The following is a 25047-nucleotide window of genomic DNA, read 5'->3' as shown; positions in this document are numbered from 1 at the left end:
TTAGGGGGTTAACCTGAGGCACCATCAGTCTCTCTGAATCACAACTATAGGAGCAGGACGGAGCATAGCTAGCCAAGTCTGTGTCTGTTCTCTCCCGCCGCATATGGATACCTCCCCGTCGATCAAATCTACGCCTTGCCCTGGTCTCTGCCAGTCTGTTGTCATGGAGACTTTGTTCGGTCGTTGTTCTGTGTTCGACTGTCTGTTTATGGTTGTGGTTAACAGTGTTGTTCCCCAGCCCTGAGTTGAAGACGCTGTCCCATCCACTAACCTCCACTATGTCACCAGTGATCCTGGCCTGCTCAGTGATGTCCTCCCCCAGGCCCTTGGCTGCACCCATCTGGGTATGGGAATCAAAGATGGCTGCCCAGTCTCCTCTGTTAGCCTCCAGCCAACCACCTGTAGGAAGAGGTTAGAAAATAGACTTTAAAAACATGGAGTTGTCGTCAATTTCCTGGTCAAGTTCATACATTAATGTGAGTTTTTGTATGTAAACATACGTTGCATTGATTTCATTTTATGAATGAAGAAAATTGCTGTTGAAGATCTATTACTGTATGTCGGCTATATGTATTTCTCCCTTACTTTGCACCCCCATCTTTAGTCCACTCAGCAGATCAATGCTCTCTGGTCCGTCTTCTATTGTCTCCTCTTTGACCAGCAGCAGATCAGGCTTCCCATCCTCCATGTCTACTGACTGTAAGAGATACAGAGTGAGAGGATGTTGGATCAAGAAATATGACATGAGCACCCTGCTACGGAGCATCTTCTGATTGGGCAATGACGGACTGCTATGAGTACTATGCAAACATGTTAGTTAATTTGATTACTTGACACTCTTTAATGGTGTGATAATTAAAAGGCATGGTCCCACACTAAAAGCAAAAATAATCAAGACCTGGGCCAGTATCCAGAGTATAAGTGCTGATCAAGGATCAGTTCCCTACCTGTCTATGTAGTCTTATTCATTATGATCTAGAAGGCAAAACCGATCCTAGATCAGCACTAATGCTTTTTGAAAACAGGCCCTGACCTAATACTATTCAGCCAGTAGTTCATAGTGGGCTCACTTCAGTGAGACTGTGTGTGGTCCTGTGCTGCTCAGCTGGTTCCTCTGTGGGTTCAGGAGGTGTAGTCTGGTTGTCCTCTATGACCATGGTCCCCTCAGGGTTCCCCAGACCCTCCTCATACCCCTCCTCCTTCACCAGCAGCACCTCTGGACCCTCCTCCTCCTGGAAAAGACAGGTGATACAGATTACAGACATACACTCCCTCAGGTACGTACACACACAGAGATAATAAACACACTCAACATCCCCACTACATTTGAGTCCTATACTGTAGTTATAGAATGACTTCATAAGTTTTAAACCCATCATGCTGGACATAAATATGTTGTGGGTAAAAAGAAATCAGCTGAAGCCTGGTAAAGATCCATCCAGTCCTGACGCTAGGGGTCAGATTATTATTATTATTATTTTTTTTAAATAACGTTCCCAAGGTAAATGGACTATTTCTCAGGTTCAGATCGTAGAATATGCATATAATTTACAGATTAGAAAACACTCCAAAGTTTCCAAAACTGTCAAAATATTGTCTGTGAGTATAACAAAACTGATTCTGCAGGTGAAAACCTGAGAAAATCTAACCCGGAAGTGATATATATTTTTTTTTATCTGTGTTTCCTGGCCCATCTTTCTTCCATTTAAAGGGGTATCAACCAGATTCCTTTTCCAATGGCTTCCTCAGGCGGTGACCAGGCTTTAGACATAGTTTCAGGCTTTTATTTTGAAAAATGAGCGAGATTTTTCAAAAGTAGTCAGGTGTCCTCGGATTAGTTCCTGCGCGCGAGAGGGTAGCTCTCCATTTTCTTTTTCTCTCTTATTGAGTAGGTTACGGTCCGGTTGAAATATTATCAATTATGTTTGTTAAAAACAACCTGAGGATTGATTATAAAATACATTTTTTTCTACGACAATTACGGATTAGAATTTTCGTCGAACGGAACGAGGCTTTGGTTTTCTGAACATAACGCGCAACCCAAATAGCGTGTTTTTGTTATAAAAGTGATATTTATCAAACAAAAATAACATTAGTTGTGTAACTGGGAGTCTCGTGAGTGCAAACATCCAAAGATTATCAAAGGTAAGCGATTAATTTTATTGCTTTTCTGACTTTCGTGACCATGCTAATTTGGGGCTAGCTGTTCCAGCATTGATTGATACACTCACAAAAGCTTGGATTTCTTTCTCTGTAAAGCATATTTTCAAAATCTGACACGATAGGTGGATTAACAACAAGCTGAGCTGTGTTTTGGTATATTTCACTTGTGATTGCATGATTATAAATATTTTTAGTAATATTTTGCGCCCTGCAATTCAGCGTGTGTTTAGGAAAATTATCCCGTAAAAGGGATCCGTATCGCAGAGAAGTTATAGACCTATTGCACTTACATAAAATCTCTGTAAACTAATGGAAAAGTTGATTGTGGGTAGATTGTTGTATTATCTGGAACATAGGGATCTATTAAGTCCATCTCAGAGTGTATTAAGAAAAATAAGGACTATCCTTCATGTATTGGTTACAATTAGTACTGCAGTGACCAAAGCTTTGGCAATGAAGGAAGTGATGTCAATTGTATATTTTGACATAGAAAAGCATTTGATACAATGTGGAGGGAACGGCTACTGGTTCAATTGAATGTGTGTATAGGTGGGAGAATGTACAACTGGATTTCTTGTTTGACCGAACCTTCCAGGTCAGGTTGGGATCGGAGTTATAAAGAGAATATGAGGTGGAAAATGGAACTCCACAGGGTAGCACCATTATTCACGTTGATACAGGGTATAGTGGCGGCCTTATATGTAGATGATGGTGCCATTGTAATAGATAAAAGGCAAGGAGCTGTTTTAGCAGTAGAGGAATGATCCTTATCATGGTGTTTCAAGTTATCTGTATCCAAATCTTGTTTGCTAACAAAAAGACAAAGGAAGGTGTCAGTGTTCGATTATATGGACAATGATTGAAAAGGGTTGCAGAATTTAAGTATTTGGGGCTATGGTTTGATGAAAAGCTTACATGGAGATGTCATATTACATGTATTGAGACTAAATGTAAGAAAGTATTCAATCTTATGAGGACAATAGTTGTGCATGACTGGGGGGCAGATATGCAATCTTTTGGCCCAGAGATTGGGGAAATGGTTGATGAATATGGACTCAGGGACCTTGTTATTAGGCCATCTGTGGCAATAGGAAATGTGCCACTGTGGTTTTAAACAAGAACATACAGTATGTTGATCTTAGCCTAATCCAACGGTTCCCACACTCGGTTCTCTGGACCCCAAAGAGTCCACGTTTTGGTTTTTGCTGTAGCACTCTACTAAGCCTACTGGATGACAAATTGTTTTTAACCAAGACAGAATAACTTACTTTTTCGTACTTAACATAGGTAGAGCATGTCCCCTTATTGTATGGGACACTTTTAAGAGGGAATGCAATTCAACAAAAACATTTTAGGTCAAAAGAGTTCATCTGAAAAAGAAAATAGAGGAACTAACAGTAGAGATAAATAGCTATACAAACAGTACCATAGAGGCTCAGAGTAAGTTAGAGGAAAAACAAAAATATATGGAGGAACGTATTCAAGAAAGACCAAGTGTAATATATTGTAAAAATAAACCGAACTGGATGGAATATCGGGAAAAATGCACCAAATAACATTTTTATCTTCGACATTGAAATGCTACCAAAACTATTTTATAGAAACTTGTTACAAATAACGTATTCAATGACTCACCAAACAATATTTTAAAAGAGGAAGGAAAGTACTTTAAGTATATGTTTCCATTTCAGTCTCCTCCATTTCAACTAAAGGAAGTTAATTGTAAGATTAGTTTTCTATTAATAGTGTTAAATTAACAGTTATACAGAAAGACTAATGTGAAGGCCTAATTAGAGGAGGAAATAATAGATGCAATTAAAGTCTCAAGTCTGGGAAAACTCTATGGCTGGATGACATACCAGTTGAAGTATATCCCCCCAAAAATGTATTTACTCCAAGGTCTGTTATTAACATGTTTTAACCACTCCTATAAAGATGACCAGATACTCTGCAAGAATGTCTTATTTAACTATTACTGAAACAGGACCCAGATGGTGAATATAAAGATTGAGTCCACCTAAAAAACTGGAGACCCCTTACACTCCAGTGTTGTGATGACAAAATCCTAGCAAATGCATAGCGCATAGAATTAAAAAAAGGTATTGTAGGTTATCATTCATCCTAATTAGACAGGTTTTACATGGACAATACAATGGAAATAATATACAGTGCATTTGGAAAGTATTCAGACCCCATGACTTTCTTCACATTTTGTTACTTTATAGCCTTATTCTAAAATGGATTAAAGTGTTTTTCCCCCCTGATCAATCTACACACAATAACAAAGCAAAAACGGGTTTTTAGAAATAAAACATTTAAAAAACGGATCACATTTACATAAGTATTCAGACCCTTTTTGCTTTGTTGAATCACCTTTGGCAGTGATTACAGCCTCGAGTCTTCCTGGTTATGACACTACAAGCTTTGCACACCTGTATTTGGGGAGTTTCTCCCATTCTTCTCTGCAGATCCTCTCAAGCTGTCAGGTTGTATGCATCGCTGCACAGCTATTTTCAGGTCTCTCCAGAGATTGGGTTGATGTCCGGATTCTGGCTGGGCCACTCAAGGACATTCAAAGACTTGTCCCGAAGCCACTCCTGCATGGTCTTGGCTGTGTGCTTAGGGTTGTTGTCCTGTTGGAAGGTGAACCTTCGCCCAAGTCTGGAGCAGGTTTTCATCAAGGATCTCTCTGTACTCTGCTCCGTTCATCTCTCCCCTCAATCCTGACTAGTCTCCAAGTCCCTGCCTCTGAAAAACATCCCCACAGCATGCTGCCACCACCATGCTTCACCGTGGGGATGGTGTCAGGTTTCCTCCAGACGTGCCGCTTGACATTGAGGTCAAAGAGTTCAATCTTGATTTCATCAGACCAGAGAATCTTGTTTCTCATGGTCTGAGAGTCCTTTAGGTTCCTTTTGGCAAACTCCAAGTGGGCTGTCATGTGCCTTTTACTGAGGAGTGGCTTCCGTCTGGCCACTCTACCATAAAGGCCTGATTGGTGAAGTGCTGCAGAGATCGTTGTCCTTCTGGGAGATTCTCCCATCTCCACAGAGGAACTCTAGAGCTCTGTCAGAGTTACCATCGGGTTCTTGGTCACCACCCTGACCAAGGCCTTTCTCCCCCGATTGCTCAGTTTTGCCGGGAAGCCAGCTCTAGGAAGAGTCTTGGTGGTTCTAAACTTATTTCATTTAAGAATAATGGAGGCCACTGTGTTCTTGGACCGTCAATGCTGCAGACATTTTTTGGTACCTTTCCCCAGATCTGTGCCTTGACAAAATCCTGTCTCGGAGCTCTTACGGACAATTCCTTTGACCTCAGTGCATGTCAGAGCAAAAACCAAGCCATATCAACTGTGGGACCTTATATAGACAGGTGTGTGCCGTTCCAAATCATGTCCAATCAATTGAATTTACCACAGGTGGACTCCAATCAAGTTGTAGAAACATCTCAAGGATGATCAATGGAAACAGGATACACCTGAGCTCAATTGAGTCTCATAGCAAAGGGTCTGAATAATAAGGTATCGGTTTTACATTTTTAATATATGTGCTAAAACATCTAAAAACCTGTTTTCGCTTTGTCATTATGGGGTATTGTGTGTAGGTTGATGAGAAAAAAAACAATTTAATCGATTTTAGAATAAGGCTGTAACGTAACAAAATGTGAAAAAAAATCAAGGGGTCTGAATACTTTCCAAATGCACTGTAAGACAAGTACTGGAAACAATAGAACACTATGAAAAATCGGGGGAAAGGCCTTTGATAAAGTACGACTGGAATTTATATATAAATGCCTGGACTATTTTAATTTAGGAGAATCTCTTATAAAATGGGTTAAAGCAAGTCAAGTTCTTCCACACCGATCTCAACAAACTATTGATGTATGCACCTCGCATTGTGCACGCGGGCATTGTCATGCTGAAACAGGAAAGGGCCTTCCCCAAACTGTTGCCACAAAGTTGGAAGCAAAGAATCGTCTAGAATGTCATTGTATGCTGTAGCGTTAAGATTTCCCTTCACTGGAACTAAGAGGCCTCGCTGGAACCATGATAAACAGCCCCAGACCATTATTCCTCCTCCTAACTTCACATTTGGCACTATGCATTGGTGCAAGTAGCGTTCTCCTGGCAACCGCCAAACCCAGAATCATCCATCGGACTGCCAGGTGGGGAAGTGTTATTCATCACTCCAGAGAATGCGTTTCCACTGCTCCAGAGTTCAATGGTGGCAAGTTTTACACCACTACAGCCAACGCTTGGCATTGCGAATGGTGATCTTAGGCTTGTGTGCGGCTGCTCGGCCATGGAAACCCATTTCATGATGCTGCCAATGAACAGTTATTGTGCTGACGGTGCTTCCAGAGAGAGTTTGGAACTCTGTAGTGAGTGTTGCAACCGAGAACAGACAATTTTTACACGCTATGCCCTTCAGCACTCGGCGGTCCCCTTCTGTGGCCTACCACTTTGTGGCTGCGCCGTTGTTGCTCCTAGACGTTTCTACTTTACAATAACATCACTTACAGTTGACCGGGGTAGCTCTTGCAGGGCAGAAATTTGACTGCCTTGTTGGAAAGGTGACATCCTGTGATGGTGCCACGTTGAAAGTCACTGAGCTCTTCAGGAAGGCCATTCTACTACCAATGTTTGTCTATGGAGATTGCATGGCTGTGTGCTCGATGTTATACACCTGTAAGCAACGGGTGTGGCCGAAATAGCCGAATCCACTCATTTGAAGGGGTGTCCACATACATTTGTATATATAGTTTATTATGGTTAAACTCAAATATACTAATTGATTAAAACAAAAATTGATTTTTTTTTTTTAACTGTATAATCTTTGTAAATTACATCATTAATAGGACTGGTGGAGTTGTCACACACGCAGTTTACATAAATATATGGAAATGTCTGCTCTATCCAAAATTACAACCAACTGATTGCAGCATTACCGCAAAAATGGAGGAGGCAAGTGGAAAGGGGAGAAAGTAAGGACCAAAATTGGTTAAAGAAAATTGTGAGAAATAAAGTATACCAGTTTCATTTAAGGACCTAAAAATGTACAGCTGCACAATACAGGCTGCAAAATGTCCTCCCAACTATTTTCGATGTACCGATTCCATGGCACATGGTTTATGAACTGATACACAAAACGACGCCGGATTTAAAACTTTGTTTTTCAATTGAAATTATTATACAAAATTCTTGCAACCAATAGAATGTTATATATATATATGGGGGATACAACCATCCCAGCTCTGAAGATTTTGCTGCGAAGAGACAGAATCATTAGATCACTTCATTTTGGTAGCTGGTTGCAGGTTCAGGAATGGCTGAAAAAAATGCAACATTTACTTGGAGCTTACTCATCAAATCACCCAGCAGTGCTATTTGACAAGTCAGTCAATCGAACATAAATACTCTTAGCAAAGGTGTTTAACTTACATTATGTAGAAACTGAGAATTGAAAGGTTCAGAACTTTTGTAAAACATATGGCAGCTAGAAAACAAAACTGGATGGTATTCAGAGATAGATGGGAGGGGCTGAGGGTAGCTGAAGGCTGGGACTGGATGGTGTTCAGAGATAGATGAGAGGGGTTGAGGGTAGCTAAAGGCTGGGTGTGAATACTTATGTAAATTTCATTTCTGTATTTAATTTTCAATACATTTGCTAAAATTTCAAAAAACATGTTTTCACTTTGTCATTATGGGGTATTCTGTGTGGGTGAGGAAAAGAATCTAATGAATTTTGAATTCAGGCTGTAACACAACTAAATGTGGAATAAGTCAAGGGGTATTAATATTTGTTTTTTTGTAAGACATATTTTTACAATACAAAACACCCACAAACATCACCCCTACCCAGACCCATCTGCTCATACCCCCATCTCCAGTGCACACATCACTCTCTACCACATGGCCTCAAACTGCACCATTTTGTTTCTCTCCATTGCCGACGCACTTTCAACATTTAGATAATACAGCATTTGACCTTTCCATTTGTGTAATGTGAAAAGCGATCCAATGATTGTTCCATAGGGTTGTTAGTGAGTGATATTGGTTATTGTAGAATACGTTCCACTTTCTTCCATATTGTTGAAGTGTTCTTAACTATGAAGTTAATGTTCTTAGCTTTATCCTTTGAAAATAGACACGTGAAAAGATTATGGGTATGAATACTTTCTGAAGGTGCAAGCCATGCATTACTTAGACTGCAAAGATGGGTTAGGCCTAGATTTTGTTATTTCATTTCTGTAAACTACTTAACAAACTAGGCTATATTGCAACATTGGATATAACAGTTATTTAAAGCTTTTAGGAATTTTTGCAGGATATTTGTTTTGCATCAACTGATAAAAAGGAGCCCACACGCAAACATTCATAGATTTGATCTTAAAGTCTGATAAATCTAAGATGTCTCAAAGTGGTGTCATTCCCTATGGGATTAGTGATCATTCTATAATTTACTGCACATGGTAAAAATAAAACATCTAACTGTTATGACACAATAACTGTGAGATATCTGAAACATGATAACAAAGATGCATTTATTGACCAATTGAGTAAAGTTAACTGGGACCCGGTACTTACATGTCTAGATATGGATTATAAAATATGAAAAACTAAAATAAAGATTTTTTTTTTGTGGTTTTGTTAAAAATAAACAGGATAGAACTATTTGAACAAATGTTTCTTAAGCATTGTGGATACTTTGCCTCCATGGAAAACTGTTAGAATTAAAGAACTGAACCTTGAATGAATCAGGAAATCATTGAGGCAATTAAATCAAGAAAAACTTATTTTCAAGAATATAACAGTACCGAAGATGAAGAGGCTCTAAATAGACACATAACCCTAAGGAACAAATCTAGTCAGATGAGGTAAAATTTGTGAAAATAGGAAGTTGTGGCAGTCACTAAACATAGTGATGGGAAGAATGCAAATTGTAAAAGCGTTGGTCTGGAGGTCAATGGGGAAATACAATTTGACAAGGAAGTGGTAGCTGATAGTTTCAATACCTTTTTCACAACAGTTGCCACAAATTTGGTTGAGAAGCTACTTGATTGTACTGGAGTGTCTGGTTATGGTCAGGTTTGGACACTATAGACGTTTTTGTGAGAAAACCGATTTGAGAGATGTATCATGGTCTAACAAACACCGCTGTAGCTCGGCCACCTTCCACTGTAGATACGAAAGGCTGCTATTGGCGGATGCGGTGGATTGCGACGCAGCCCATACACTAAAAATATGTCTCTAACTTAAAAAGATTTTGATGGGGATTTTTTTTAATGCTAATTTAATTTTCATGCGGGCATCAAGTCTAGGGGTTTTTAATCTCTGTAGCGTAAGAACAAGAGGGATCATTACCGCCAGTGTTTAACGCATCACCATAGCCATCCCCACGGGTATGGACCATCCTTTGGCTCTGATGAAATACCGGTAAATACTCCAAGCCGGGAGCAGGACGACAGCCCAGTCTCCCCAGGCCCAGTCTCTCTGGGTCTAATCTGTGGTCAGATCCTGTGTGTAAGAGCCTGTGTGTTAAAGTTAAAGTCTCTGTGTCTGTCTCTGACTTGAGGACAGTGTTCGGCATTCCACTGACCTCCGTGATGCTGCGTTGGGTCCTGGGAGGCTCTGGGGCGGTGTCCTCCGTGGCTACAGAGGGCTCTCCTGCCGCTCCAGTCTGGATGTCTCTGCTGCGCCGTGGGTCCACTTCTCCTTCAGACCTTTCCTGCTTGACCCCGGGACCTGCAGCTTCTCCATCTGCAGACTGACACAAGATGAGAGGAGGTTATTATCAGTACATGGGTTGAATTGGATAACAATGTCATAGGGAAGTCACAACCTACCCTATGGCAGATATATTAGGATGTAAATGTAAGCAAGTGAATAGCTGAGGAGAGCCTTTCTGTTATAAACCGTCCACATTTGATCTACAAAGTAACTCATTTTTAATGCAACACTATTGCACTAACTTCTATCACAATAACGTGCTGGGTTGAGGTTCCAGTCCCCTCATCAACAGTGATTGTTTGGTCATCTCTCCATGTATAGTGTCCTGCTGGCTTCACAAAGATCCTGGGGCCTCCAGTAAGATGTCCTTCACCTGAGAGATGGGGGGGTTAGGTTAGCTACAGTCAATGCAACGGTATATTGTACACTATAGACACTGTCTAGAATTGGCAAGGATGTAAGGTAACACTTCTCATAACTTACTGATATACTATTTATAGATTGATGTATTATGTTCCATGCATCACAGTAAGTAAATCATTGAATAAAGAATAGGAAATGCAGTAAATCAATTATCTGGTTAGAATTTTGCTGTGGGTCAACTTTTATATGATGCGTGGGTTACAATGATGCCACAAGGAATACTCTTGTTGATGCTGTTAATTACCTTCCACAAGTAAGATATTCACACTGTGCTGTGTGAGTTCAGTAGCAACTAGCGACGGGTATACCGGTTCGTTAGTACGTGTTAGAATGCTTAGCTTTGGCACAAGATAAGCAGTGCTTTAATCCCGTTTCGTTAACCATCAAGCAAATGAAGACAATCACCAGACGCATGCCCACTATATATGAAATAACCATGAACAGTAGCCAATAGGATTACATGGGGCGTGCCAACACACGGTGAGCACAATAGGATCTCTATGGTTTGAGTTGCAATGACTGTACAATACCTATACTATGATATTGGCTCTTCTTTGCACAAGATAGCTAAGTAAATCAGGAGAATTATTGCATACTATCCAAAAACTGACCAAGACACACATCTGGGTAACACCTCAACATATGTGCAGAGGCGAACGGGTCGACAGGCACTGAGAAGAACCGCGACAGGCCGTGCCGCATCGGCCTGCAAAATGTACCTCTTGCCATTCCTTTGTATCGGTCGAGGATCTTGACACTACTGGGACGACTGGTGAGGACACGATCTCGTATTGTCCTCTCTGCGCGCTCCCGTGTCACCTTCAGTTCCAGTAGCTGTAGTTTCCTCCGCAATGCCCTGTTTTCTTTCTGGCTTTGAGTTACTTCCAAACGAAACACTGCATAGTCGTCGTCTACGAGTTTACAGATCTCTGCCACGGCTGCATTCGCTAGCACCTCCATAATGGAGGCTATTTCAGTGTGAAAACCCACACAGCTAGCCATTGTTAGCAGCTAGCTAGTTTTACCTAGATAACATATCAACCAAATCTTGTCTCCAACGTGAATTAAAGACTACATGGTTTAAGTATGTGTTATTGAACGTCTAAATAATATAAAAGCTGACGTGGAAATGGTTCTTGGTCTTCTTTGTTATCACAGCGTTCCACATTTTGTTTGTGCATGCCGCCACCTACTGTACGGGAGTGTGTGGTCGACGACGTTATATTTTGTGATACAAAAATTAAAAGGGGTACATTTTAATGCACCACCAACTAACATTAAACCTATATATTACTTAATAAAAATAAATAAAAACACCACCCCATTTCACTACTTTAACCCCAACTGATCCTACAACAGGCTGATGGCCTGGGGAGGACATGACTCATTTAACCTCTCTTTCATATCGTCTGAGATCCCCAAGGATTGGAAAGCTGCCGCGGTCATCCCCCTCTTCAAAGGGGGAGACACCCTGGACCCAAACTGTTACAGACCTATATCCATCCTGCCCTGCCTATCTAAGGTCTTCGAAAGCCAAGTTAATAAACAGATCACTGACCATCTCGAATCCCACCGTACCTTCTCCGCTGTGCAATCCGGTTTCCGAGCCGGTCACAGGTGCACCTCAGCCACGCTCAAGGTACTAAATGATATCATAACCGCCATCGATAAAAGACAGTACTGTGCAGCCGTCTTCATCGACCTGGCCAAGGCTTTCGACTCTGTCAATCACCATATTCTTATCGGCAGACTCAGTAGCCTCGGTTTTTCTGATGACTGCCTTGCCTGGTTCACCAACTACTTTGCAGACAGAGTTCAGTGTGTCAAATCGGAGGGCATGTTGTCCGGTCCTCTGGCAGTCTCTATGGGGGTACCACAGGGTTCAATTCTCGGGCCGACTCTTTTCTCTGTATATATCAATGATGTTGCTCTTGCTGCGGGCGATTCCCTGATCCACCTCTACGCAGACGACACCATTCTGTATACTTCTGGCCCTTCCTTGGACACTGTGCTATCTAACCTCCAAACGAGCTTCAATGCCATACAACACTCCTTCCGTGGCCTCCAACTGCTCTTAAACGCTAGTAAAACCAAATGCATGCTTTTCAACCGTTCGCTGCCTGCACCCGCCCGCCCGACTAGCATCACCACCCTGGACGGTTCCGACCTAGAATATGTGGACATCTATAAATACCTAGGTGTCTGGCTAGACTGTAAACTCTCCTTCCAGACTCATATTAAACATCTCCAATCCAAAATCAAATCAAGAATCGGCTTTCTATTTCGCAACAAAGCGTCCTTCACTCACGCCGCCAAACTTACCCTAGTAAAACTGACTATCCTACCGATCCTCGACTTCGGCGATGTCATCTACAAAATAGCTTCCAATACTCTACTCAGCAAACTAGATGCAGTTTATCATAGTGCCATCCGTTTTGTTACTAAAACACCTTATACCACCCACCACTGCGACCTGTATGCTCTAGTCGGCTGGCCCTCGCTACATATTCGTCGCCAGACCCACTGGCTCCAGGCCATCTATAAGTCCATGCTAGGTAAAGCTCCGCCTTATCTCAGTTCACTGGTCACGATAACAACACCCACCCGTAGCACGCGCTCCAGCAGGTATATCTCACTGATCATCCCAAAAGCCAACACCTCATTTGGCCGCCTTTCCTTCCAGTTCTCTGCTGCCTGTGACTGGAACGAATTGCAAAAATCGCTGAAGTTGGAGACTTTTATTTCCCTCACCAACTTTAAACATCTGCTATCTGAGCAGCTAACCGATCGCTGCAGCTGTACATAGTCCATCTGTAAACAGCCCACCCAATTTATCTACCTCATCCCCTTATTGTTTTTATTTATTTACTTTTCTGCTCTTTTGCACACCAGTATGTCTACTTGCACATGATCATCTGATGATTTATCACTCCAGTGTTAATCTGCTAAATTGTAATTATTCGCTCCTATGGCCTATTTATTGCCTAACTCCTCATGCCTTTTGCACACAATGTATATAGACACATTTTTTTCCCCTACTGTGTTATTGACTTGTTTATTGTTTACTCCATGTGTAACTCTGTGTTGTTGTCTGTTCACACTGCTATGCTTTATCTTGGCCAGGTCGCAGTTGTAAATGAGAACTTGTTCTCAACTAGCCTACCTGGTTAAATAAAGGTGAAATCTTTTTTTTTTTTTTTAAATAACACACCTGGTCTCTTTTGCTGTAAACCTTGTACACCCAAGTACTTCTCTGCAGCTGCCACCACAACAGCTATTTTCTGTGATTTACGTACCATTACTGTGGCACAGTTGATAACCATGGCAATGAACGCTAAGAAGCCAACCTTACCAAAGCACAAATTCATATCACTATGTATTGGCCTACTGCTCACACTTGACCCATTCTCCACTACTCTCTTCACTGCCTCAGCATATGATACCTTCTGTTCTACTCTGACCCTGACAACCTCAACTGGTCTCTCTTGCACCGGGCACTTCTGATCCCCAGCAACATGGGCACCCCCACAGTTGACACCATTTTTTTTGTCCTATGCACTCCTACACACTGCTGAAACATGACCATAAGTTTGGCATCTGAAACACCTTAGTGGGTTCGGCCCAAAAGCTCTCACGGGACAACTGACATGTCCTAACATGACTTTATCAGGTAAAGACTGCTTCAAAACTCAAAAGGACAGACCGTGTCTTCTCAGTTTCATCACGCTCGCCACCGGGTCTGCGTCGCACCAAACGGCGGGCATCACAGACACAGGGAATCTTCCATTTCAGTTGCTCCACCTCAACGCCACCCCAGTAATCACTCCTTTCAAGTCACAGGTCTTGTCCCGAGGCCTGTGACGTGAAGCACCTGCTCCCTCTGGGCGGAAGAAAAACAGAAAATCATCACAAGTCTACTTCGAGCTACCTTCACCAATTTAACAGTATCCACATACTTTTGTACCCAGCTACATATCGGAGGTCATTTTGCAGGGCTCTGGCAGTGCTCCTCCTTGCACAAAGGCGGAGGTAGCGGTCCTGCTGCTGGGTTGTTGCCCTCCTACGGCCTCCTCCACGTCTCCTGATGTACGGGCCTGTCTCCTGGTAGCGCCTCCATGCTCTGGACACTACGCTGACAGACACAGCAAACCTTCTTGCCACAGCTCGCATTGATGTGCCATCCTGGATGAGCTGCACTACCTGAGCCACTTGTGTGGGTTGTAGACTCCGTCTCATGCTACCACTAGAGTGAAAGCACCGCCAGCATTCAAAAGTGACCAAAACATCAGCCAGGAAGCATAGGAACTGAGAAGTGGTCTGTGGTCACCACCTGCAGAATCACTCCTTTATTGGGGGTGTCTTGCTAATTGCCTATAATTTCCACCTTTTGTCTATTCCATTTGCACAACAGCATGTGAAATTTATTGTCAATCAGTGTTGCTTCCTAAGTGGACAGTTTGATTTCACAGAAGTGTGATTGACTTGGAGTTACATTGTGTTGTTTAAGTGTTCCCTTTATTTTTTTGAGCAGTGTATATATATATACACATATATATATACAGTTGAAGTCAGAAGTTTACATACACTTATGTTGGAGTCAATAAAACTCGTTTTTCAACCACTCCACAAATTTCTTGTGAACAAACTATAGTTTTGGCAAGTCGGTTAGGACATCTACTTTGTGCATGACACAAGTAATTTTTCCAACAATTGTTTACAGACAGATTATTTCACTGTATCACAATTCCAGTGGGTCAGAAGTTTAAATACACTAAATTGGCTGTGCCTTTAAACAGCTTGGAAAATTCCAGAAAATGATGTCATGGCTTTAGAAGCTTCTGATAGGCTAATTTACATAATTTGAGTCATTTGGAGGTGTACCAGTGGATGTATTTCAAGGCCTACCTTCAAACTCAGTGCCTCTTTGCTTGACATCATGGGAAAATCAAAATAAATCAGCCAAGACCTCCACAAGTCTGTTCATCCTTGGGAGCAATTTCCAAAACGCCTGAAGGTACCACGTTCATCTGTACAAACAATAGTATGCGAGTATAAACACCATGGGACCATGCAGCCGTCATACCGCTCAGGAAGGAGACGCGTTCTGTCTCCTAGAGATGAACGTACTTTTGTGGGAAAAGTGCAATCAATCCCAGAACAACAGCAAAGGACCTTGTGAAGATGCTGGAGGAAACAGTTACAAAAGAATCTATATCCACAGTAAAACAAGATCTATATCGACATAACCTGAAAGGCCGCTCAGCACGGAAGAAGCCACTGCTCCAAAACCGCCATAAAAATGCCAGACTACGGTTTGCAACTGGACATGGGACAAAGATTGTATTTTTTGGAGAAATGTCCTCTGGTCTGATGAAACAAAAAGTAGCTGTTTGGCCATAATGACCATTGTTATGTTTGGAAGAAAAAGGGGGAGGCTTGCAAGCCGAAGAACACCATCCCAACCGTGAAGCACGGGGGTGGCAGCATCATGTTGTGGGGGTGCTTTGCTGCAGGAGGGACTGGTGCACTTAACAAAATAGATGGCATCATGAGGGGGGGGGGAAATTATGTGGATATATTGAAGCAACATCTCAAGACATCAGTCAGGAAGTTAAAGCTTGGTCGCAAATGGGTCTTCCAAATGGACAATGCCCCCAAGCATACTTCCAAAGTTGTGGCAAAATGGCTTAAAGGACAACAAAGTCAAGGTATTGGAGTGGCCATCACAAAGCCCTGACCTCAATCCTATAGAAAATGTGTGGGCAGAACTGAAAAAGCGTGTGCGAGCAAGAAGGCCGACAAACCTGACTCAGTTACACCAGCTTTGTCAGGAGGAATGGGCCAAAATTCACCCAACTTATTGTGGGAAGCTTGTGGAAGGCTACCCGAAACGTTTGACCCAAGTTAAACAATTTAAAGCCAATGCTACCAAATACTAATTGATTGTATGTAAACTTCAGACCCACTGGGAATGTGATGAAAGAAATAAAAGCCGAAATAAATCTCTCTCTACTATTCACATTCTTAAAATAAAGTGGTGATCCTAACTGACCTAAGACAGAGGATTAAATGCCAGGAATTGCGAAAAACTGAGTTGAAATATATTTGGCTAAGGTGTATGTAAACTTCCGACTGCAACTGTAATTTTCTTCTCCGCAATGAGTCTGGATCCGAGTACCTCCCCGACCCTTCACCAATGCGGCCGACTGATTGGTCCAGAAACTGATGGTTTGGGCCAGAGCCAGAACACACGTGCGGAGGTTTGAAAATTCGTCATTGGCTTTGATACGCTAAACCCCAAACTTCAACTAAATCTGGGGAGAAGTCTGTCCATATTAAAACAATGCTCTGCCTTCTTAACAACACAATCAACAAGGCAGGTTCTACAGGCCCTAGTTTTGTCGCACCTGGACTACTTTCCAGGTTCCACAAATACGGACTTAAATGTACACGGAGTGCTAACATTAATAATATGCATGTCAATCTCTCATGGTTCAAAGTAGAGGAGAGATTGACTTCATCACTACTTGTATTGTAAGAACTGTTAAAATGTTGAATGCACCGAGCTGTCTGTTGAAACTACTAGCAAACTGCTCGGACACCCATGCATACCCCACAAGACATGCCACCAGAGGTCTCTTCACAGTTCCAAAGTTCAGAACAGACTATGGGAGGACCACAGTACTACATAGAACCATGACTACATGGAACTCTATTCCACATCAGGTAACTGATGCAAGCAGTATAAGCAGATTTAAAAAACAGATAAATACACCTTATGGAACAGCGGGGACTATGAAGAGACACACACACATAGGAACAGACACAAACATACACATGCTAACACACGCACTCTACACACACGTACACATGGATTTTGTGTTGTAGATAAGATGTAGTGGAGTAGTGGCCTGAGGACACATACTTAAGGTGTTGTGAAAAGTGCAATGAAATGTAATGTCATGTAATATTTGTATATATAGTAGCTGCCTTAAAGGAAAGGTTCACCCATTTTGAATGTTATATTGTTTTTGTGCATCTCTGAGTGATGTTCTATCGATTCCCTGGGCCATTTCATGTTTTCATGTGTATCTGAGTTACTGGCGTTCAAGCAGGCAGAAATGCGTCCGGTATGACGTAGCACCGTGTTAAGTCTCTCACTACACTGGAAGTTAATAGGAATATTACTTTTAGATCGTGAAAACATCTATCATACATCTCAGATTTCAATACTGGCTGATGTCATAACTCGGGGAGGATGTCTTCTCTCCAATGAGCCTTTGAACATGCTTTTGCGATATTCCTACCTCAAGAAATGTGTAATTTAACATTTTTCCTATTTGTCTGCCTCTTTAGTCCAGGGTGCATTGCATAGTGCCGTTGACAGAGATGTTACAGAAAGGAGATAGGAATCCAATGAATGAAGCAACGTATAACGCCCCAACCAGCAGACTGTCGACCAATCGCATTCATGTTGTCATACTGCGTCACGCGGTTGCTAAGCTAATCATCACGCAATCCCTTCTCAAAATCAGTGTATATGTCGAGAAACATGCCTATTTTCCTCTAAAGTACATAATGTCACGATTCCAAAGCTATATGATATTACAGATAGCAAGTTCATTATTTAAAATCTCTGAAAATATTTGTAATGTTGTACTTCTTGACAAAATTAGTGCTAATGTTGAGTTTTTGAATTGCTCAGAATGCACTGTGCGGGCATCTCCTCAAAAGTATATTTGCCGTTGCCAATGTTTGACTCCACTGTGAGGCACATCAATCTGCAGGTTGAACATGGTGAGATTGATACTGCAGCTTGTTTAGGCGATTTTACAGCTAAATAGCTACGTCACATGCTGATATTATATTTGGTATTATTGTTTGTAGCTATGTTTGCTAGCTTGCTACATAGCTAGCCAGCCAGCCAATAGAAAGAGCATTGCATTGTGTAGCCGACTTGAGCTTCAACAGATTTCCACAACAATTTCCTTCAAATATACAAATACTCTGATTGGTTAGAGACGATACAATCGCTGATGACTTTGTTTTGTACAACGCCACTCGTCACCACAAACAACTTCAATGATGGCAGTCTCAGAGTAAAGTGTGTGGCGAATGACAAAGAAGCTAAAGCATTTGGTGGGAGTCATCAGGCTAATCGAAGGCAGGCTAAAGGCAATACCTGTTCGGGGGTTAACCTGATGCGCCATCAGTCTCTGTGAATCACAACTATAGGAGCATCACTAGCCGTGTCTGTTCTTTCCCACCACATACGGACACACCGTCCCCGTAGACCAAATCTACACCTCGCCCTGGTCTCAGCCAGTCTCTTGTCATGGAGATGCTGTTTTGTGTTCAACTGTCTGTTTCTGGTTGTGGTTAACAGTGTTGTTGCCCAGCCCAGAGCTAAGGACACTTTCCCATCCACTGACCTCCACTATGTCGCCTCTGGTCCTGGCCTGCTCAGTGATGTTGTCCACAGGAACCTTGGCTGCAACAGTCTGGGTCTGGGAATCCAAGATGGCCACCCAGTCTCCTCTGTTAGCTTCCAGCCAACCACCTGCAGGAAGAGGTTACATGGCAGAAAACTCAACATATGGAGTTTGAGTCAATTACCTGGTCAAGTTCAAACATTATGATGTTTGTTTTAGTAGATAAAACATAAGTTGTATTTATTTCATTTTATGCAAGTGCATCTCTATTCCTATTGATGTATAGTAGTACATAGTATATATATGTTCTCGATATGTATTTCTCCCTTACCTTCATCCCAGATCTTTATTCCACTCTCTGGTCTGTTCTCTATTGTCTCCTATTTGACCAGCTGCAGATCAGGTATCCCATCCTCTTTGTCTACTGACTGTAAGAGATAGAGGGAGAGGATCAAGAAATCTGATATGATTTGATTGGGCAATGAGGGATTGCCATGGATACTATGCAAACATCGTCATTGATTTGATTACTTGACACTCTTTAAAAGGATAGTTGGGGATTTTGGCAACTAGCTTTGCTAACTAGCTTAGCGCAAAGAATGGAAGTCTTCGGTTACACCAAATCCAGTTTTTGTGCTAAGCTAGTTAGCACTGGCTCGTGAAATTCCCTCTAACTTCCTGGATATTGGACGCAGAGACGTAAAAATGGTATCCACCAGTTCATCTGACTTATCCGTTTAATGGTTTGATAATTCAAAGGCATGGTCCCAGACTTAAGACTAAATTAATCAAGACCTGGGCCCGTATCCACAAAGTGTCTTGGTGTAGGAGTGCTGATATAGGATCTGTCCATTCAATCATATTTATTATGAACAGCGATGAGCACTCATACTCTGAGATACTCTGAGTAAAAGTGCTGATTGAGGATCGGGTCTTATTCATTATGATCTAAAAAGACAAAACTGATTCTAGATCTACACTCCTACTCTGAGAGGCTTTCTGGATACAGGCCCTGACCTAATACCATTCAGACAGTAGTTCACAGTGGACTCACCTCACTGAGACTGTGTGTGGTCCTGTGCTGCTCAGCTGGTTCCTCTGTGGGTTCAAGAGGAGGTGTAGTCTGGTTGTCCTCCATGACCATGGTCCCCTCAGGGTTCCCCAGACCCTCCTCACACCCCTCCTCCTTCACCAGCAGCACCTCTGGACCCTCCTCCTCTTGGAAGAGAGAGGTGATAGACTACAGACATACAATCCCTCAGGTACGTACACAGATAAACACACTTTCAACATGGAGTGTTTACCCATCCCCACTACACTTGAGTCCTATACTGTAGTTACAGAATTACTTCATTGTTGTTAAACCCATCATGGTGGACATAAATATGTTGTTGTGGGTAAATAAGTTAGCTATCATAAGTCAAGTCATACAACCCTGACTAAACTATTTTGTACAGTGTACAGTAGGTGTACAGTAGGTGTTTCTTAGTGTGTGGGTATGTGTAGGTATATTTAGTAAGTGTATATTGGTTATAAAGCACTGTTGTGTGTATGAATAGTGTGAGATCAGATCTGATGTACAGTTCATCCGGACCCCTTGACTTTTCCCCCATTTTGTTGTTGCAGCTTTATTCTAAAATTGATTAAATCATTATTTCCCTTTCATCAATCTACACACAATACCCCATAATGACAAAGCAAAAACAGGTTGACATTTTTGCAAATGTATTAAACATAAAAAATATCACATTTACATAAGTATTCAGACCCTTTACTCGGTACTTTGTTGAAGCACCTTTGGCAGCCTCGACACTTCTTGGGTATGCCGCTACAAGCTTGGCACACCTGTATTTGGGGAGTTTCTCCCATTCTTCTCTGCAGATCCTCTCAAGCTCTGTCTGGTTGGATGGGGAGCATCGCTGCACAGCTATTTTCAGGTATCTCCAGAGATGTTAGATCGGGTTGAAGTCTGGGCTCTGGCTGGACCACTCAAGGACATTTGGAGCCTTGTTCTGAACGCACTCCCGTGTTGTGTTGGCTGTGTGCTACGGATCATTGTCTTGGCTGTGTGCTTCGGATCATTGTCCTGTTGGAAGGTGAACCTTCGCCCCCAGTCTAAGGTCCGGAGCGCTCTGGAGCAGGTTTTCATCAAGGATCTCTCTTCACTTGCTCCGTTCATCTTTCCCTCGATCCTGATTAGTCTCCCAGTCCCTGCCTCTGAAAAACATCCCCACAGCATGATGCTGCCACCACCATGCATCACTGTAGGGATGGTGCCAGGTTTCCTCCAAACTTGACGTTTGGTATTCAGGCCAAAGAGTTCAATATTGGTTTCATCAGACCAAAGAATATTGTTTCTCATGGTCTAAGAGTTATTTATGTGCATTTTGGCAAACTCCAAGCGGGCTGTCATGTGCCTTTTACTGAGGAGTGGCTTCCGTCTGGCCACTCTACCATAAAGGCATTATTGGTGGAGCATTGCAGAGATGTTTGTCCTTCTGGAAGGTTCTCCCATCCCCACAGAGCAACTCTGGAGCTCTGTCAGTGACCATCAAGTTCTTGGTCACCTCCCTGACCAAGGCCCTTCTCCCTTGATTGCTCAGTTTGGCCGGGTGGCCAGCTGTAGGAAGAGTCTTGGTGGTTCCAAACTTCTTCCATTTAAAATGATGGAGGCCACTGTGTTCTTGGGGACCTTCAATGCTGCAGAAATGTTTTGGTACCCTTCCCCAGATCTGTGCCTCGAGACAATCCCGTCTCTGAGCTTTATGGACAATTGCTTCAACCTCATGACATGGTTTTGCTCTGACATGCACTGTCAAATGTGGGACCTTATATAGGCAGGTGTGTGCCTTTCCAAATCATGTCCAATCAATTTAATTTACCACAGGTGGACTCCAATTAAGTTGTTGAAACATCTCAAAGATGACCGATGGAAACAGTATGCACCTGAGCTCAATTTCGAGTCTCTTAGCAAAGGGTCTGAATATTTATGTAAATGAGGCAATCTTTTAATTTTTTTCTAAAAACCTGTTTTCACTTTGTCCTTATGGGGTATTGTGTGTAGATTGAGGGGAAAAAATAATTTTATACATTTTAGAATAAGGCTGTAAAGTAACAAATGTGGAAATAGTCAAGGGGTCTGAATACTTTCTGAAAGCACAGTATATTAAAGGAAATTTCAATGAAATGTCCCATTTTGTGTTTATTAAACAAAAACGTTTTAAATACACCATATGTAAACCAGACATACAAATGTCTCAACTAAAAATCAGCATTTACTTGATAAACTGCATACATTTTCTCTTTAAAAAGAGTCTTTGGGAAAAAATTAAGTAGTTGAATGGAAGTAATGAAATAGTCATTTGTGAACATTATATAGCCTACACAGTACAAACACAATATGTAACAGACTTTTTCAGCTCACACATTTCCATATATCACACAACGTCTGGATGCAATATTAAACACTGAAATCTGTTACTCTCGTTATTACAAATGCATCTGTGGGTTTTTTCTGCAGACAACAAAGATTATTTTATTTTTTCTTTAATGCAGGGTTTGATTTAAACGTCAGAAGCTATGTTATAGAGTGGAATGTCTTTTCTGCTGGTGTATACTGAGGTAGCTCCTTTCTGAGAACCTCTACCAGCAGTGCGTTCAGACAAACGGCCTCTCTCCCGTGTGGACCTTCAAGTGCATCTTCAAATGGTGGTGGCGGGAGAACCTCTTCTCACACTGGGGGCAGCTGTAAGGTTTCTCCCCTGTGTGGACCCTCTGATGCCTCTTCAGGTCACCAGCCTGAGTGAAGCGCATGTTACACTGGGTACAGCTGTAGGGTTTCTCCCCTGTGTGGATCCTCTGGTGGATCTCCACCTTCTGGGAGCAGCTGAAGCCTTTGTTACAGAACATGCAGAGGAACCGTTTTTCTTTACTACCGCCTGATATTGCTCCCCCTCCCCGAGCCTGGGCTCTAGCCCTGTCATTTGAGTTCAATGCCTGATTGAAAAAGACACGGCCATGTGAATCGGAAGGTGCCATTGACGTAGACACTGGGTCGCGATCCCTGAACACGTGTAAAGGGGAGTGGGTCGTAACATTTGGATTTGTCTCTAAGCTTTCCCTGTAGTCTAAGAAGACACTGGTGTTGCCCTGTGAGTGTCCTTCCCCTAAGTGAGTCTCGTCTACATTCCATGGCAGAGGGGTGTCGCCCTCCACTTTCACAGTCACCTCATCCACGACTATAACCTCCTCTTTCTTATCTAGGCACCCTTCAGAGTATACACTACTACTATACCGGTTCCATTCCCCTCTAAACAGATCAGTCTGTCTCTCTAAACCCAAGGATATGTTGCCAGGGTCCATCTCTGTAGTGTAAGAACAAGACGGATCATCATTACCACCAGTGTCTAACATGTCACCATCCCCACAGGAATGAACAGGCCTCTGGCTCTGGTGAAATACCGGTAAGTACTCTGAGCCGGGAACAGGAGGACAGCCCAGTGGCCCCTGCCCCAGTCTCTCTGAGTCTGATATTTGTTCAGATCCTGTGTCTAAGAGCCTGTGTGTTACAGTTAAAGTCTTGGTGTCTGCCTCTGAATTGAGGACGGCGTCCGGCCTTCCACTGACCTCCATGATGCTGCGTCGGGTCCTGGGCTGAGATGCGGCGGCAGCGGTGGTGGGGTCCTCTGTGGCTTCATAGGGCGCTCCAGCTGCTCCAGTTTGGATGTCTCTGCTGTGCCGTGGGTTCTCCTCTCCTTCAGATCTCTCCTGCTTGACCCCAGGGCCTGCAGTCTCTGCATCTGCAGACTGACAAAAAGAGAGGAGGTTATTACCAGTACATGAGTGGAATTGGATAACAATGCCATAGGGAAGTCTCCCCTATGGCAGATACATTTGGATGTACATGTAAGCAAGTGAATAGCCGAGGGAAGCCTTTCTGAAACTTGTCACATTTGATGTACTGTAATTTTAACGGAACACTATTGCACTTACCTCTATTACAATAACGTGCTGGGTTGAGGTTCCACTCCCTTCATCTACAGCTATGGGTTCGTCATTTCTCCATGTATTGTGGCCCGCTGGCTTCACAAAGTTCCTGTGGCTTCCAGTGAGATATCCTTCACCTGAGAGAGTGATTGGGTGAAAAGAGGTAGTTAGGTTAGGTGCTGTCAATGCTCAACGCTATATTGACCATTGTACACTACTGAGTTTTGACGTAGTCTAGAATTGGCAAGGATGTAAGTAACAAACACTTCTCACAACTTCTTGCAAGATAACTAAGTAATCAGGGGAATTATTGCATACTATCCAAACACATGTGGTCAGAAGGGAACGGGGCAAAATGTACCTCTTGCCATTCCTCTGTATCGGTCGACGATCTTGACACTACTGGGACGACTGGCGACGACGCGCTCTCGTATTGTCCTCTCTGCGCGCTCCCGTGCCACCTTCAGTTCCAGTAGTTGTAGTTTCCTCCGCAAACCCCTATTTTCTTTCTGGCTTTGAGAAATTTCCAAACGAAACACTGCATAGTCATCGTCTACAAGTTTACAGATCTCTGCCACGGCTGCATTCGCTAGCACCTCCATAATGGAGGCTATTTGAGTGTGAAAAACCATACAGTTAACGTTAGCCATTGTTAGCAGCTAGTTAGCGTCACCTAGATAACATCTATCAACCAAGTCCTGTCTCCAACGCGAATTAAAGACTACTTGGGGTAAGTATGTGATGCTTAGCAGTTAAATTAGTCATATTTTTTGTTCCATTAGGTTAATAAATGTCTAAATAATAACAATAAAAACGCTAACGTGAAAAGTGTTCTCGTGTACTGTTTACTTCCTTTTTAGACTGAAGAGAAAGGATTTCATTGGTTAGCGTCATGGGGCGTGATTAAATGGAACAAGGAGTGCTCTTAGCTGCTCCTTGAAATGCTATTTCTTGCTGCATTACAAATTCATAAAAATAATTTACAGCCATAGTGTATCCACCACTGAAGTATACATAAATACAAATGAACAATCACAACTTTTCATGATCAGTATCCGTGACACTCAGAGCAGACTTTTTTAGAAAGAACAGGGTGTTATCTATAATATATATCTATATATACACAGTACTAGTCAAAGTCAAAGGTTTGGACACACCTACTCATTCCAGGTTTTTCTTTATTTTTACTATTTTCTATATTGTAGAATAATAGTGTACACATCAAAACTATGAAATAACACATATGGAATCCCGTAGTGTTAAACAAATAAAAATATATTTTATATTTGATATTCTTCAAAGTGGCCACCCTTT

General features: G+C 42.3%; 2 protein-coding genes across 4 annotated transcripts in view; both read right to left on the bottom strand.

Annotated features, from left to right (window-relative positions):
• LOC120052982 overlaps window positions 1-14331 on the bottom strand; it is a 32018-nt gene extending 17687 nt beyond the window's left edge. Inside the window, exons 1-3 of one of the 3 annotated variants that reach the window (XM_039000235.1) lie at window positions 14019-14331; window positions 10135-10265; window positions 9762-9929 (exon numbers count right to left, since the gene is read on the bottom strand). In XM_039000235.1, coding sequence (XP_038856163.1) covers window positions 9762-9929; window positions 10135-10265; window positions 14019-14079 — 360 coding nt within the window. In that variant the 5' untranslated portion in view covers window positions 14080-14331. The other 2 variants (XM_039000232.1, XM_039000234.1) reach the window with 2 other exon arrangements.
• A 7606-nt stretch (window positions 14332-21937) lies between these two features.
• On the bottom strand, window positions 21938-24582 carry LOC120052957. Its single transcript, XM_039000201.1, has 3 exons — window positions 24095-24582; window positions 23740-23870; window positions 21938-23553 (listed from the first exon to the last, which is right to left on the bottom strand). Exons 1-3 carry the CDS (start codon window positions 24381-24383, stop codon window positions 22405-22407), a joined length of 1569 nt encoding a protein of 522 aa, XP_038856129.1. The 5' UTR covers window positions 24384-24582; the 3' UTR covers window positions 21938-22404.
• Between the last annotated feature and the right edge of the window lie 465 nt (window positions 24583-25047).

This window comes from Salvelinus namaycush, chromosome 8 (genome assembly GCF_016432855.1).
Source record: "Salvelinus namaycush isolate Seneca chromosome 8, SaNama_1.0, whole genome shotgun sequence".
Classification (NCBI taxonomy): domain Eukaryota; kingdom Metazoa; phylum Chordata; class Actinopteri; order Salmoniformes; family Salmonidae; genus Salvelinus; species Salvelinus namaycush.
This window is presented reverse-complemented; position numbering and strand designations above follow the sequence as displayed.

Coding starts and splice junctions, on each gene's coding strand:
- LOC120052957 (XM_039000201.1), bottom strand. CDS start 24,383: ATGGCTAACGTTAACTGTATGGTTTTTCACACTCAAATAGCCTCCATT. Junction 23,871..24,094: donor ATACAGAGGAATGGCAAGAG/GTACATTTTGCC, acceptor TCACTCTCTCAG/GTGAAGGATATCTCACTGGA. Junction 23,554..23,739: donor AGCACGTTATTGTAATAGAG/GTAAGTGCAATA, acceptor TCTTTTTGTCAG/TCTGCAGATGCAGAGACTGC.